General features: G+C 35.7%; 1 protein-coding gene and 1 pseudogene across 3 annotated transcripts in view; both read left to right on the plus strand.

The window, feature by feature from the left end:
- METTL4 (methyltransferase like 4) overlaps positions 1-17,366 on the plus strand; it is a 36,360-nt gene that overhangs the window by 192 nt on the left and 18,802 nt on the right. For 2 of the 3 annotated variants that reach the window (XM_016156829.2, XM_016156835.2), the window contains exons 2-3: positions 1,763-2,165; positions 4,108-4,170. In XM_016156829.2, coding sequence (XP_016012315.2) covers positions 1,763-2,165; positions 4,108-4,170 — 466 coding nt within the window. Of the gene's footprint in view, positions 1-2; positions 223-1,762; positions 2,166-4,107; positions 4,171-17,366 lie in introns of those variants that run through there. The other variant, XM_016156844.2, reaches the window with a different exon arrangement.
- LOC107516769 lies at positions 15,533-17,034 on the plus strand (annotated as a pseudogene).

The raw sequence follows: 17,366 nt of genomic DNA on the forward strand, positions 1-17,366 counted from the left end.
AACGCTTTATCCGTACAGCAACATGGTCGCGTCCTATGGCTGTTAGAAAAGATTTTTTTTTTCCCCCTGTGCGCTGAAAATGTGTTTTTCATGACCACTGTGTAGATGGGTACAGTTTTCGTGATGCAAGTCTGGGAAGGCAGCGTGCAATTTCTGACAAGGGAAGCGGTGAGGTAGGAGATAGTGACTGCTGAGTGTAGGCGCAGTCGCTCCGAGGTCGCGGTAGGTTCCTAATTTGCTGGTTTGAAGTAGAGAACAGGAGAGTATTATAGAGAGGTGCATTGAACATAGTAAATTACTTTGCTGAAATATAGCATTCCTGGTTCTCTGAGTTTGAACTCAGAGGCAAAACACTGCCTAATACCTTGAGAGTGGTGGGGGTGGGAGAAGAACTCAGAGCCAAAGTCTAGATAAATGGGTCTTGTAGCAATGGTGTCATTAACTAGAGTTGTCATTTTGGATGTCCTTTCTGAACTTCGGTCTTCCCTTCTAAATTGCTAGCTCTCCCTAGCCCCCACCATCAGGCAAGCAAGAGAAGCTTCATCTGTATTTGCAGCCACTCCCCAGCATTAGCTGATCACCGCCTCAGCTCCACTTCAGAGTATCAGACATTAGATTCTCATAGGGGAACCTGGTACCTGGTGCCAAAAAGATTGAGGACCACGGCATTACAAGACCTTCTCACCATAAGTAGTGACTCCAAATCAGGGAGGACCAATGCCAAAATTTCCATCACCATCAGCATTTATTGAGCAATTGCTTTGTGTCAGTCACTATGCATTTCACATAGATTATCTCATTAAATTCTCTAAACTGGCTCAGTGAGATAACTTGTCCATGGTCATAAAGCTAATACATGGAGTTAGAAGTTTGAATCTAAATGTTACTAGTATTAACTGTGCTATAAGTCACATGTAAATCTTGTTCTGTCCACTCCTTAAGTTATCCACTACATTAGATTTAGTAAGCATTACCCAGAACTGAAAACAATCTTTTGAAAAAAGATTAGGAAGTTCTGAAAAACCTAGTTGCTGGAGAAGGACTGTTCAGAACAAATACATATCTGGACTCTGTAACCTTGCAATTTTGCTATGGTTTAGCGCCTCTGATGTGCTGTTAAAATTGCATTTTGCTCTGCTTTTACCCATTTTGCACTCCACTGGTACCTGTGGTTAAGTAGGGAAATGATTCTGGAAGGTGGGCTGACATATTATGGCAAATGTAGTTTGAAAAAGCAAGAGTTGACATGCTAACAACAACTCTGGAAATTGTGATCTTCGCTAGGGTTATCTCATTAAAAATGATGAGTTCACATAGGTAAAACAGTATTTTTTGCTTTGACAGGACACTGAGAACTTTAAAGGAATCAGTGACTTCCTGATTTAGAATATGTAGACCTAGTGGCTATATCCAAGTACCATGCAGGGCTCAGGAGGACAGGACGATCAAATTGAGATTCCAGAATAATATCAGATTTTTCCTCTTCGGCCAAATTGGCTGAACATTTTGAAAATTATCAACCCTGAAATGAAAAGTTTAGAGTAAAACAACAATTTTCCTTAGAACTGCTATATACCATGGATGTTAATTCTCTTTGTACATGTCAAGTTTAGGTACTTGCACATCAACTCTACCTTTGTGTGTGAAGTATATGTTTATTGAAATACAGGATATTTAAGAACCTAATCTGGAAAGTTGAGTTTTACTTCTAGTCTCTAATTCTCAGAGTATTTTTTTTCTTTCTTTCCTTTTTTTTTTAAAGGAAGGTAATGTCTGTAGTGCACCAGCTGTCACCAGGATGGTTACTGGATCATCTTTCTTTCATTAACAAGATAAACTATCAAGTTCACCAGTATCTTGAGCCTTGTTGCAGTAAAAATAAGCCCACTTCATCTGTCCACCTTGATTCTCGTCACGTGAATTCTGTGTCCTCTTTTGGATCCTCTGCGATACTTATTGCTTCTGATTTTACCATTAAGCCAGAGAATAGTGATGGAAGAAATTGTGAAATATTCATACAGAAATATGTTTTTCGATCTGAACTGTTTGATGTCACTATACCTTATATAACTTCAGGTATTCACAAGGAATGTCAACAAAATAATGAAAAGGAAGATCTTATGAATGATGTTAAGAAAGAAATCTCCATTTCTACTATTGGGAAGGTAGAAAGTTTTGAGAAATTATTCTTTTTCTACAGGAAATACAAAAGAAACTTATAATTCCGGTATCTCAAAGTTATCTCGTGATTTACTAAGAATAAAGAAAAATTGGTAAAGCATAAGAAGACTTTAGCATATCCGGAGTAATTTTTAACTCTGTTAACGTTCTACTATTTTTAGAAGATAATATTTGTATATTTCAAAAGTAAGCAAAACTGGTTCAGAGGTGAATGCTCTGTAAATTAAGGAAACCCAAAAAATCCTGTCTGCTTAGGCATTTTTATTAATTACATATTTTTATACCTGTTTTTCCTCAAAAACATGTTTCTCTGCAAAATCCGTATGTTTGTAATATATGGAGTTGAGAAGAATTTTAGAGATGTCCTTTGGGGATAACTAGATAGATAAAGATAGATCTATATCTCTATCTCTATTTATATATGTAGAAGTTTGGAAGAAAGGTGATATTTTTGAAAGTTTTCTAGTGATAGCCACAATGCAAAATGTATATGCTCTTATACATGTTTGCATACACACTGCTGCAATCTTGTAGTGAAGTTTTGAGAATGCCATATAGGATCAAATTAATTATGCTTTAATACTTTTTATGTCTTTGAAGTGTTCAGAGGTGATTACATAAAGTCTGTTTCAGGTAGATTATATTAACGTTTTTTTTTTGTTAGCAATAGAAATAACATTCATTCCTCATCCAGTAAATGTCTGGGATCTTTCTATGTGCTGTTGTACGTAGAGTGAGGAGAGGAGATAAATACAATCTACCCTCATGGGTCCTAGAGTGGGGAAAAAAGATTAAGAAGCATGTTAAGAATTAGAATAAGGAAGGCAATAGAGATAATTTATTACGTTCTTATAGATACATGAAATGGTAATTAAAATATTTTAATTTTTTTACTGTACATATTTTTCTCTTAACGTATTTATTAATTACTTGCTATATGTCAGGTACAAAAGAAAATGTATAGTGTTTGAGTAAAATAGTATATAGGTAGTTTACCAATACTATTACTAATTCAGAAAAATAATAAGCTCTTGTAAAGGACTTTAAAGTTTATTAAATATGGGCATTATCTTTTAATGTTTAGACTTTTATATTGGGTAAATTTCTCACTTTAATATGGAAAAATATAGAGGAGCATTTATCTTAAATATGTTATATTTAAGATAACATAAAGAATATTATCTTAAAAAAAAAAACCCTACCTTATTTCTGATATGCTAAAGCAAATTGTAAAAGTAATTTAACCTTAAGTCCATTTATTCAGTCAATAAACATTTATTTTTAGCCTACTAGGAGTTTGCCACCTTGTAAGCACTGAGGTTTCAACAATAAAAAGTACAGTGCTCTGTATTGCACTGTCTTGCATGTTCTTTGCTGTGGAGTTAGATATAGAACAGTGTTAATATACCTGATTTGTACCTAACCCTCATATCGATTGTATACAGCTTTTAATATATTGGAATTTTTAAAAAATAATAATACATGGATGATTCTTTTCTTCAGAGATGAAGAATGTTCAGAATAATTATACCATGTACAACAACTGATAGATGCCACTGGTGATTGTTCATACAATGTCACAATTTCCTTGTGTTCCATGGATGTCAGTGCTACATTTTATCATTTGGTGCAGTTTCTTACTAATAAGGCCAAGGCGACCTTTTATCACCCATAAGTATAGTAGTAATAGTAGTAGTAGTAGTAGTGATGATAATAATAATAATAATAATAATATTAGTTGGGAAAGCTTACCTCTGTAGGCCATACCCTTTGCACTGAGCTTGACCTCAATAGTCAGTTATACCTTTTGAAGACTGAGATACACAATATGGTAAATGTGCTAAAGAAAAATAATACTAATGTATTTCAAATATTAATATTGTGATAGATGGTTATATAATTTTCTCTCTGTAATTTACTTTTTAGAAGCGTAAAAGATGTGTTGTTTTCAATCAAGGTGAATTGGATGCTATGGAATATCATACAAAGGTAAAGTATAAATGTTCATCGATGCGTTGGAAGATTAACGTGAGGTAGTATAAATAAATGGACAATATAAATAAGGATGTTCTTAAAAATCAAGCAGTCATTTTGATCCAGATTAGAATTTAATAGTGGAGTAATTTATTGTTACTTTTATAGTAATGAACAGTTTAAACAGCTTTTTTTTATAGCTTCATGTACTTGTAAATTTAACATAAATTAACTTATGCTATATTGGTTAAGTTTAGAAATTTAATGTTATAAAAGCCTCTTCATAGGTAAAATGACTTACTAAGATAGTGGCAGAAGAAAGCATGAATAATGCGAAGGGTATATTTCTAGAATTTAAAAATAAGTATCACCTAGAAGTTAAAGAAATGAGAGGAAACAGAAGGTACATAACTTTTTAAGTTTAACTCTCTAAAGATCTTTTATTAAAATGGGAAACTTGAGGTTGTAATTTGGCTTAGAAGGGATGATAGTACAATTTTGGAAATGCTGAATTAACGTGACGGTGGGATATACTTTTTTCCCTCTTTTTGTGGTAAAACAAACATAACAAAATCACTATTTTAACCATTTTTGGTGTATAATTCAGTGGTATTAAGTACATTCACACTATCTTGCCATCATCACCACTGTTGGTCTCCAGAACTTTTTCATCATCCTAAATAGAATCTTTATACATTAAGCAATAACTCCCCATTCCCCTTATCCCCTAGCCCCTGGTAACCTCTATTCTACTTTCTGTCTTTATGAATTTGCCTATTCTAGGTATTTCACATAAGTGGAACAATATAATATTTATCTTTTTGTATCCGATTTATTTCACCTAGCATAATGTTGACAAGGTTCATCTATGTTGCAGCAGGTATCAGAATTTCATTCCTTGTTTAAAATTGAATAGTATTTTATTGTATGTATGTTACATTTCATTTATCCATTTATTTGTTCATTTAGGTTGTTTCTACCTTTTAGCAATTATCAATAGTGCTGCTATGAGTATTCGTGTACAAGTATCTATTTGCTGCTTTCATTTCTTTCAGCTATATACCCAGAAGTGGAATTGCTGAATCATATAGTAACTTTATGTTTAACTTTTTGAGCAACCGAAAAACTGTTTTCTAAGCAGCTGTACCATTTTATATGCCCACCAACAGTGCACAAAGTTTCCAATTTCTGCACATTCTCACCAATATTGTGTGTGTGTGTGTGTGTGTGTTTGTATTTAAGCAACTTTATTTTGTAGTTTGTTTTTTTTGTGTGTGATTTCTTTTTTTAGGTAAATTTTTATTTTTCAGTTACAGTTGATATATAATACTGTATTAGTTTTAGGTGTACAACATAGTGATTAGACATTCATATAACTTATGAAGTGATCACTCCATAAACCTAGTACCCATCTGACACCATACATAGTTATTAAAATATTATTAACTATATTCTTTATGCTATACTTTATATCCCTATGACTATTTTTAACTAACAATTTTTACTTCTTAATTTCTTTCCCTTTTTACCCATTCCCTCAATCCTCTCATCTGGCAACCATCAAAATGTTCTGTGTATCTATGAGTTTGTTTTTATTTTGTATGTTTATTTTTTTCTTTAGATTCCACATGTAAGTGAGATCTTGTGGCATTTGTCTTTCTCTGCCAGACTTACTCCATTAGGCATAGTACCCACTAGGTCCATTCATGTGGCAGATGGCAAGATTTCATTCTTTTTTATGGTGGACTAATAGTCCATTGTGTATATGTACAACCTCTTTATCTATTCATCCATTGATGGACACCCTGGTCGCCTTCATATCTTGGCTATTGTAAATAATGCTGCAGTGAACATTTGGATGAGCATGTCCCTTTGAAATAGCATTTTGGGTTCAGATAAATACCCAGAGGTGAAATTACTGACTGGGTCCTTCTATGTCTTTTGTTATAGCCTTTGTTTTATTTTATTTATTTATATTTTTATGTTAATTTTTTTTTTTACATTTATTGGGTAGTATTGGTTAATACAATCATAATTTTGGGGTGTACATTATAATTTGACATCTATATATTCTGTTATGCAATTACCACCCAGAGTCTAGTTTCCTGCAACTACCATATTTTTGATTCTCTTTACCCTCTTCACCCTCCCCCGACTTCCCTATATTTGGCCCACTTTATCCTATCTACCTCTTCCCTTTTCCTTCACCCCCTACCCTCTGGTAACCACTAGTCCATTTTGTCCATGTCTCTAAGTCTCTTTGTCCTATTCCTTGGTTGCCTTTAGGTTTATATCCCACAATGAGTGATAGCATGTGATTTTCAACTTTTTCATCTGGCTTATTTCACTTAGCACGATTATCTTGAGGTCCATCCAGGTTGTTGCAAATGGCGGTATTTCATCTCTTCTTATGGCTGAGTAATATTCCATTATATATATATACCACAGCTTCTTTAGCCAGTCATCTATCATAGGACACTTCGGTTGCTTCCATGTCCTGACCACTGTGAATAATGCTGCTATGAACATCAGTGTGCAAATATCTCTTTGGATGCGGGTTTTCAAGTCTGTAGGGTAAATACCCAGTAGAGGGATTGCTGGATCATATGGTAGATCAATTCTCAGTTTTTTGAGGAACCTCCATACTGTTTCCCATAGTGGCTATACCAATTTGCAGCCCCACCAGCAGTGTATGAGAGTTCCTTTTTCTCTGCATCCTCTCCAACATTTGTTATTACCTGTCCTGTTGATTATAGCTATTCTAACAGATGTTAGATGGTATCTCATTGTGGTTTTGATTTTCATTTCCCTAATAGCTAGCGATGTTGAGCATCTTTTCATATTATACCCTTTGTTTTAAAGTCTTTTTTCTAAGTATCGCTACCCTAGTATTTTTGTTTGTTTCCATTTTTATGAAATATCTTTTTCCATCACTTTACTTTCTCTGTTAGACTTTTGATCCGAAGTGTCTCTTGTATGGATCTTGTTTTCTTGTTCATTCAGCCACCCTATGTCTTTTGACTGGAGCATTTAATCCATTTACATTTGAGGTAATTGTTGATAGATATGTAGTTTCTGCCATTTTATTATTTAAATTATTTATTTATTTTTTCTTCTTAAAGAAGTCCCTCTAACGTTTCTTGTAATACTGGTTTGGTGTTGACGAACTCCTTAAGGTTTTTCTTGTCTAAGTGATAGCTTTGCTGGGTAGAATAGTCTTGATTGTAGGTCCACGCTTTTCATCACTTTGAATATTTTGTGTCAGTCCCTTCTGGCCTGCAAAGTTTCTATTTAGAAATCAGCTGACAGTCTTATGGGAGCACCCTTGTAGGTAATAAACTGCTTTTCTTTTGCTGCTTTTAAGATTCTTTTTCTTTAACCTCTGGCATTTTATTTATGATGTGTCTTGTTGTGGACCTCTTTGGGTTCATCTTGTTTGGGACTCTCTGCATTTCCTGGACTTGTATGTCTATTTCCTTCACTAGGTTAGGGAAGTTTTCAGTCATTATTTCTTCAACAAATTTTTCGATCTCTCTCTCTCTCTCTCTCTTTCTCTCTCTCTCTCTCTCTCTCTCTCTCCCTCTCTCTCTTTCTGGTACCCTATAATGTGAGTGTTGGTACACTTGATGTTATCCTAGAAGCCCCTTAAATTATCCTCATATTTTTGTATTTTTTTTTCTTTTTGCTGTTTTGATTGGGGGTTTTCTGCTACCTTATCTTCCAAATCACTGATTTGATCCTCTGCTTCATCTAATCTATAGTTAATTCCCTCTAATGTATTCTTTATTTTAGTTATTGTAGTCTTCATTTTGGACTGGTTCTTTTTTAATATTTTCTATCTCCACTTTTATGTGTCCTAGCTCTTTGTTGAAGTTCTCACTGAGATCATTGAGCATTCTTATAACCAGTGTTTTGAACTCTGTATCCGGTAGATTGCTTGTCTTCATTTTGTTTAGTTCTTTTTCAGGAGCTTCGTTATGTTCTTTTGTTTGGGACTTTCTTGTCTCCCCATTTTGGCTGCCTCCCTTGTTTGTTTCTATGTGTTAGGTAGCGCTGCTATGTCTCCTGGTCTTAGTAGAGTGGCATTATGTAGTAGGTGTCTTGTGGGGCCCAGTGGCATAGTCTCCATGGTCCTCTGAGCTGGGAACCCCAAGTGTGTGTTCCTTGTGTGGGTTATGTGTGTCCTCTTGTTGTAGTTGAGCTTTAGTTGCTGTTTGCATGTCAGTGAAAGGGAGTGACCCATAGGCTGATTGGTTACGAGGACTGACTATCATGTTGGGGCTGACCCTATGGAGCAGAATTTACTTTAGCAGGTCTCAGGCACCTGTCTTTTTGGTGCGTTGTCTGTGAAGGTGGCTAGGTTTGAAGCTGACCACTGAACCAAGTTCAGCTGTTACCTGTGTCTTGCCCGAGGCCACCTGGTACAAGCCGCAGAGTGATCTGCAGATGACCACCATCTGCGCTGGGCTTGGAGGTGCTTAAAAGAGGCCAAGCCTTGAACCAAGGCTGGCTGCTGCCATTGCCGGGGTTGAGGCTGCTCAGCAAGAAGTACGGGGCATGCTGAGGCTAGATGCTGCTTGTTTGGAGTTTGTGAACCTTTGAGAGATTTTAGAAAAGTCTGCAGCCTGAGCCAGGACAGGCTGTTTGTATGGAAAAGCCACTGTAGATAGCTTAGGTGAGCCTTCCAGTTGGGTTAGGCATGGTCATAGGAAATCACCAAGGTGGTAGCCAGGTTGATGGAGACACAGATAAGGTGCCCGCCTGCATCTGCTGGGAGAGAGGAGGGCTCAACAAAGGAACAATATCTTCTGCCAGTGCTTCTGTCTGGGAAAAAGCTTCCCCTACAACCCTCGCCTTGAAGCCAGGTGCTATTGAGCTATTGCCCCAGTACTGGAGCACAGATTCAGTGAGTCCCTCAGTGAGTAAATTCATGTATGGACCCTTTAAGAGGAGTGCCTGGTACTCAAGTGACCCTTTGTCTCACTCAGCTACAATCTCTGCTGGTTTTCACAGCTAGAAGTTTTGGAGACTTATTTCCCAGCACTGGAACCCTGGTCTCAAGAGCCTGGTGTGGCACTGTGGCCCCTCCCTCCTCCTCAGGGGCAAGAACTATCCTTCCCAATTTTTGACTGCCAAACATGGGTATGGGACCAAACCATTCCACATCTCCGGCTCTCTTATCTGTCTCAAAGTGGCTTTTATATATCCATAGTTGTAGGACTTTTGTCCATCTAGACTTCAGGTGATTCCTGGTGATGGTCGTTCTGTATTTTAGTTATAATTTTGATATAGTTGTGAGAGGATATAAACACATCATTTACTTAATTCACCATCTTGATTGGAAAATCCTAATGTTACTATTTTTTTAATAACAGCCATCCTAATGGGTATAGAGCAGTATCTCATTATGGTTTTCATTAATACATTAGATTTTAAATGTATTGAGGATGACTGAATACACAAATTCTAAATCCTTTAATACCAAAAGTCTACTGTATTTTGTTAATTTTGGAAATATAGCTATTGCCTGGATATACCATTTACAAGATTAACTGTAGAAATATGCAAAAATCCAGTATCTGATATTGTACAAGGAAATTAATTCTACTTTAAAATGTTAAATGAAATTAGATAGAATTTCTTAAATTCATGTGTATTCAGATTATAAAATACTTGTGACCATTTATGAAAACTATATATTATGAAACATTTGTATGCTACAGAATGTAATCAAACTCTAAAAAGTCAAAATATTTGCAAAATATAATTCAGAGGTCTTTTTACTAGCAAATTTGAATAAAGGTAATATATGGCCATTTTATTATCAAGTAAACATTTCATAGAAATTGGAATCTTTTTGCTCTAATGTAATGTTCAGGAATGAACTATTAAAAAGTTTGGTACAAAGACTTAAAAGCTAAGATATGTAGGTGACTTTAAGGAACATATATTAAGGAAAAGCCTGGAGTAGAATTTGCTATATAATTTTTTTTTTCTAAATCTTTGTGTGCCTCTCTTTTCCTTCCTCTCTAGTTCCTTTATTTAGTTATCCATTTATCATTCATTTCACTCATTAATTAAATTAACATAATTGACTTGCAAATATTCATTTAATACCAGCTGTATAACAGACACTGTGTCAGCTCCAGGACTTCAATTGAGGTTGAGATATAGTCCTTCTATCACAGAACTTATCTTCTTGAGTGACACAGACAAACTAAACTACTGTGTAGTGTAAAAAACACTTTTTCAGGGAGTTCTAGGATATTATGAGGGTATATGGGATGGATGTCTAATGTAGACTTGAGGATCATGTCAAATAAAGCTTTAATAGATTGACTGTGTACCTCATTTATTAGTTTTCGAAATTTTAAAATTTTCTAATTTATGCTTTAATACATATTTTTTCTAAGTTGTTTTAATTCATTTCTTTTTTCTTTTTTTTAATCATTGGAGGTATTCAATGTTATGTATTTTCCTGTGGGCACTGCAGCATTTCATAGGTTTTGGTACATTGTGTTTTAATTGTCATGATATGAAATTTCATTATATTATCATAGTTTTTGGAGATTTGCTTAAGTGTGTTTGTAATAGAGTTTTAAATTTCTGTGTTGGAGTGGTATTGCTGGTAAATGTTTGTCTAGCTCTATAAAAAATGCTAGATTGCTTTTCAGAGTGGCTGTACTGTTTTGCATTTCCCACCAGCAATGTGTGAGTTCTATTTGCTTCACATCCTTGCTGGTCATCAGGTTTTTGATTTTAGGAATATTAGTTAGTGTGAGGTAGTATCTTATCGAGGTTTTAATTTGTGTTTCCCTAATGACTAATAATGTTGAGCATCTCCATATGCCATTTGACATCTATATGTATTCTTTGTTGAAGTGTGTATAGAATAAGTGTTTTTTCTGTCTTGAATATTCGATGTTAATTCACCAGTGCAATTATTTAGGCCTGGAGTTTCCATTTGGGGAAGGTTTTTAGTAACAAAATTAGGTTCATTGTAATAGATAACAGGGATTTTCACGATTTCTATTTCTGCTTATGTCAATTTTGGCAAGTTATATTTTTCAAGAAATTTGTCCTTTCATCTAAGTTGTCAAATTTATTGGTATAAAGTTATACTTGATATCAAATCATGTATCTGACAAGAAATTGATATCCAGAATATATTAAAAAACTCAAGGACAACAACAAAAAATACCCAATTTTAAAATGAGCAAAGAACTTGAATAAACATTTCTCCAAAAAAGATATACAAATGGCCAAAAAGCACATAAAAAGATCCTCAACATTACACAACATTACAAATAATTAGGGAAATGCAAATCAAAACCACAATAAGATTATCACTCATACCTATCAAGAAGGCTATTAAGAAAAACAAACAAACAAGTGATGACGAGAATGTGGAGAAATTGGAACCCTTGTGCATTGCTGGTGGGAATGGTACATGTGAGATAACAGAAAATATATATATATTAGTCTCTGCCCCTGGTTCCTGGCACAGAGTTCCTAAAACGCTTCTTATTTCCTAAAATATAAGAACACTAAGAGTATCTCTTGTTCTAATCATTGTCTTCAACCCTGTCCCTGACTTAGGGGTTCTAAAAACTCTTGTACATTCCTAAGCGTTAAGAGCAATAGGAGCCCGGATGGCTCCTAGATGAGCATGATCACCAGAAAGATCAAGCCATGATTTGAATCTTGGAATTTTCACCAAGTGTATTCAAAGAACCAGCTTTTAATTTTCTTTACTGTGTATTTGCTCTATATTTTGTTAATATCTGTTCATTATTTTCTTCCTTTTGGTTTACTTTGCTCTACTTTTTCTAACTCAAGAAAGTTGACCCTTAGGTTAGTAAACTTAGATTTTTTTCCTTTTCTAATACAAGCACTTAAAGCTGTAGGTTTCCTTCAAATCACTGCTTTAGTTGTACTCCATATATTTTGATACATATTTTATATTTTTACTTTCATTCACTTTCAGATATTTTCTAATTTTTCTTGTGATTTCATTTTAACATATATATTATTTAGAAATATGCTATTTCATTCCAAGATATTTGAGGTTTATCTTGATACTGTCTTGTAATTTATTTCTAACTTAAATCTGTTGGGGTATAAGAAGAATATACTCTGATGATTTCAGTCCTTTTAAATTTATTGAGCCTTGTTTTATGGTCCAGCATATGAGTTACTGTTGACTGTACGTGTGTGCTCTTTTTATATCATTTTGTATATTCTTTTTGAATATGTATTATGTAATTGTTGGATACAATGTTCTGTGAATGTCAGATCAAATTGGTTGGTAGTGTTGTTCAGTACTTCTGTGTCTTTAGATTTTTGGTTTAATTGATGTATCAATTGGTGGGAAGATTCTTTTTTTTTTTTTTTTCGTTGAGTTTAGACTAGTGTTTAGTCTAAAGCTAATGTTCTTGTTTACTCACACAAGATCTGTGATCTACCCAATACCCTTTCAAGAACTGTGACCTGTCTGAGCTTTTACCCTATTTGGAAGCTAGCAAGTTAGCAAGTTTAGACCTCAGATTTTATTAAAATAAGGATTTTATTGCTCCCCGCGTAGCAGGAAGCATGTGCTTTCTGTTTATAGACTTTTCTTGTACTCCAAGTCCCATGGGGACAAGGCCAAGCAGCCTCATTGGATGCTGTGCGTGCAGATTTGACTCATAACTAAAGAACTCCAAACTTAGGAAACCCCAGTCTTTTAAATGAGTTGCAAGCAGGTTTGTTCAACCTCAACAGAAAACAAATCTGCCCTCTGCCTTGGAGGGAGATGCAGTCTCCATCTTCCATGTTATATAGATATCTTTGAAAATTTATTCTGGATCAAAAGTTGTCATTGTCTCTGCTCAAAGAGACTCGTGGTGAATTGTCTCCCAATTGCCTTGTAAATCATAAGGTTTTCTAGTCTGAATGTTGGAAACAGGCACTGTTCCTGGTCCTGCAGGAGCTCCAGGCACTGTTTCTTCTAGTCCTTTTCAATTGTCCTTGTCCTGGCCGTGGGTAGTTCCATCACACACTTTTAGCTGATCATTTCTTAAGGGAATTTCTCTAGTGTGACTACCTGCAGGTATATAGTTCTCCCTCTGTGTAGCTCTTTTATCTCTGGTAGTCTGTTCTGTGAACTCTAATGTTCTTAGCCAGCCCATATTCTCAGCTCTGTCTCTTCTCCTCTGGATTTCTTCTAGGCTCCACCCAGATTCCTTCTTTCTATCATCTGGAAACTTTCCAGGCAGTTAGTGGGGGACAGTCATAGGGCTTACCTAATTTTTTTTCATTATCTTTTATAGTCTTAGTGTCCAGTGTCTTGAAAGCTGTTGTCCCTTCCATCTTGGTTGGAAGTGGAGTTGGAAGTCTATCACTGCTTTGAACATTTTCTCTTTATCATTGTTTTTCAGAAGTTTGATTATGGATATTCTTTAACGTAATCTCCTCATCCTCTTTTATCTCCTCCTCTTTCTCCTTCTGACACTTTTATTACATTGTTTTCAAGTGCATTAATCAGTATTTAATCTGTTAACCCAATCTAATGTAGTTTTCATTTCTATATTGTAGTTTTTATCTTTAGATACTCAATCTGGTCTTTTTTATAGTTTCTATGTCTCTTCTTAACATGCTCATTTTTTCTTTACATTTTTGAATATATGAATATGGTTATGATAAGTGTTTTAATACCCTTTTCTAATCTTTCTAAATGGGCTGCAAGTAAACCTACCCCTTTTCCTACTAATTGTGTCATTTGTGTTATTCATTCCTGTTTGTTTCCATTGAGTGATTTTTCCTTTATAATGTGCTGAATTTTTCTACTTCTTTCTATTCCTGTTAATTATTTATTTATTTTTTTGGTAAGATATTTCAATTTTAGCTTGTTAAGTACTGGATATTTTCATATTCCTATAAGTATTCTTGAACTTTGTTTTTGAACACAGTCAACTTTGAAACTGGTTGACCTTTTTGAGATTTCCTTTAAACTTTTGTAGTTAAGACCAGAGCAGACTTTAGTCTAGAGCTGTTTTTTTTTTCCCCCAATTGCTGAGGCAATACTCTTCTGAGTCATCTTCTTGATGTCCTGTGAATTACCTTTCCATTTTGGCCAGATAGAACACTAAATGTTCCCAGTTCTGTGTGAGCTCTGGGGATTGTTCTCTCTGATCATTTCATCTGGTTATTTCCCTGACATTGGGTAATTTCATCACATGTATGTGTTGATCACTGCTCAGCTGGCGACTTAAGCCTGTGCAGCTTTCAAAATCTCTTTGTTCAGCTCTCTCCTCTCTGGTATCCTGCCCTACAAATTTTAGCTGCTTGTCTTTTGCAGACACCCAGCTCTATTTTTCAATTCAGAGAGGCCGTTGGATTCTGAATGAGTTTCATTCCATAAGTTGCTGCCTGGAAACTTTCTCAAAGCAGTAATCTAGAGAAATCATTTGTTTCTCCTTTTTTAGAGACCACTGCTCTGCACTGCTTAACATCCATCCAAGGTCTGAAAGCCTTGTAAGAATTTTTCTTCTTTAGACTTATGGGTTGTGACGTGAGTTAGGGGGCAACAGAGGTGCTGCTCAGCCAATGGGTAGAGGTGAGCAACGGGCGCATGAAGGCGATTCTGAAAAATGGCAGCTGAGCTGGCTAGGAGGAGTACCAGTCCCTGAGGATTCTGAGAGTGTGGACCTTGGGATAGGGGCTGGGAGGGGTGGGGGAGCTGAGTTTTCCCCAAAGAATTTGTCCCAGGGCCAACCTGGCCCATAGTGAGGCAGCAGCTTCAGATTAGGAAGATTCTGGATAAATTACACAGCTGGTACCAGACAGAGCAGCATTCAAACCCAGTTATTAGGACAGGGATATTGTGTCTGTTTCCATCTTGCTAATGCTGAAACTGAAGCTTAGAGAAGTAAAGTGATTCAAGGTGGAGAATCACTGATAATGGCAAAAGTAGGTGAGCCTGTGAATAAATATGAAGAGGATAAAATAGTCTTTTAACCCATTTCTCATTTAGAAAAAACATACAGCTCACTGCCAGGATTAATTTTATTTTACATAAACATGCTCTTTGAGGCTGAAGCAAATATGACTGGTTTTCAATATGAAAATAAAATATAAAAACTATTTTGGAGTTATTTCTAAACAGAACTTATCTCTAATCCTAACATAACAAATGTATACATATATTGGATTCATCAAATGAATTTCGACTAATAATTCTTCGAGAATGATGTTAACATCACGTGTAGGAATGCTATGTGTTTTTTAGGATTTGACATTTTCAGTGATCAAGAATTAACTATATTTTGTAAATGGACATACCACTACTAAAAACAGAATACTATAAATAGAATGATGTCATTTGTTCCCAAAGACTATTGATATACTGCAGCAATGCGAAAATAATAAAGCGAGATATTTTGTGGCAAACTTTGGGGATACCCACAAATTATTTTAAATGCCACAGCCACAAGTGCTGCCAGCGAGTGTTCTCCGGGAAAATGGGAAATGAGTTAAGGAAACTGGCCCACAGAAAGGATGGCCTTCTTGGACAAATCTAACTATCATTTTAGCTCATATTCTACAGTCACATGTGACCAGTGATGACAGGAATGTGTGAGATTGTTCTCATTGATCATTATGTTGACTTAGAGAAGATTCATCTTCATTTGATGCCTGGAGACAGTGGGTCAGAAATTAAGGGAAGCAGTGGTGAGACTCAGGGCTATGTATATGCCCATTCAGTTGATAATCACCTCTGTTGGTATTAGAAGATGCTCACATATAGCTCAAAGATTGGAGTCACTCTGAAAGGAGATAAAACCAGATCAAATGCAAAAATATTCAGTGGAAAGAAAGAAATTCTAAGCAATCAGCCCAGGATTAAAAGCACCATTTGAAAAAAAGTCCCTCAAAGGGAAACCTCTAAGTTCTGGAAGGCAGTCAATATTATCTGTATGCTTGGAGCAGCGTGCTCTGCAGCTCGGTAACCCTTTTAACAAGTATTCCAGATTTGATAGCAAGAGTCATGTAGGCACAACAGTAACCAAGAAGATTGACATCTACCTCCCCCTACACTTGAGCCAAGACAGATTGCTGCCAACGACCGTGGTGACAATGACCAGTGCCAAGGCTGCAAGACCCGATTGGGGTCATCTGTTGACAGTACACAGGTGAAGGACAGGAACTGAAGCTCAAATAACCTTTCCCCTTTTTGGCTGCTCTGGTTTCTGGCTGTCTCTTGGCCACTCATGCTGCATTCTGGGCCTTGATAGGCTTTTTAGGCATTGGCCTGGGAACCAGATTTCCACACTGATCAAGGTCAGGTTTCTCACCAGATCTTAGGCCTTTGCATCTAAAGCTTATCTCAGAGATCTGCTTGTAAACAGACTAATAAGTTTGTGAATCCAGATATGAGGAAATGTATTTTAGCAGTTTTAAAACCCTGTCATGATGCTTACTGATAAAAATGGCATGGGAGTTAGTGGGAGAGAACTAATGTTTATTGAGTACCTACCATCAGTTGGGCACCATGCTGGGCATTTTGTACCTGATTTCTCATTGAATTCTTCCAGCTCTCTGTGAGGTGAGCCTTATGATCCTCATTCTGCATAGGAAGAAACTTGCTAAAGGTTACACCAGTGGGAGATGGCAGAGTCAGGATTTGACTCTGGTCTGTTTGATGCTGAGGTTTTGCATTATTTCCTTTGGTCTGAATTAGTTTTCCCTGTTATCAGTCAGTGGCTCAATTTTTCTCTCAATCACTAGGAACTCTTCCTCATTAAAAAATTATTTAAAAAATGTAGTTCTCGAAAGTAGAGTTTCTGTGCTTATATATCATAACTTGAACTTAAAAGTTGCTTCGCTGCATTGGTTCGCCTGTACTTAAATTTCTTTCTTTCTTTCTTTCTTTCTTTCTCTCTTTCTCTCTTTCTCTCTTTCTTTCTTTCTTTCTTTCTTTCTTTCTTTCTTTCTTTCTTTCTTTCTTTCTTTCTTTCTTTTTTTTAAAAATGTATTTATTTATTTAATTTTATGGTGACTTTGGTTAACAAAAACCAATAAGTTTCAGCTGTACGCTTTAACAGTAAGGCACATATATGTTTACGCTGTGTGTTCACTTCCCATAGTTAGATTTCTTTCTGTCACCACATGTTTGACCCCCTTTACCCCGTCTACCTCCTTCCTCCCTTACCCTCTGATAACCACTTAAA

Source organism: Rousettus aegyptiacus, unplaced genomic scaffold (assembly GCF_014176215.1).
Source record: "Rousettus aegyptiacus isolate mRouAeg1 unplaced genomic scaffold, mRouAeg1.p scaffold_m13_p_12, whole genome shotgun sequence".
Taxonomy (NCBI): Eukaryota; Metazoa; Chordata; class Mammalia; order Chiroptera; family Pteropodidae; genus Rousettus; species Rousettus aegyptiacus.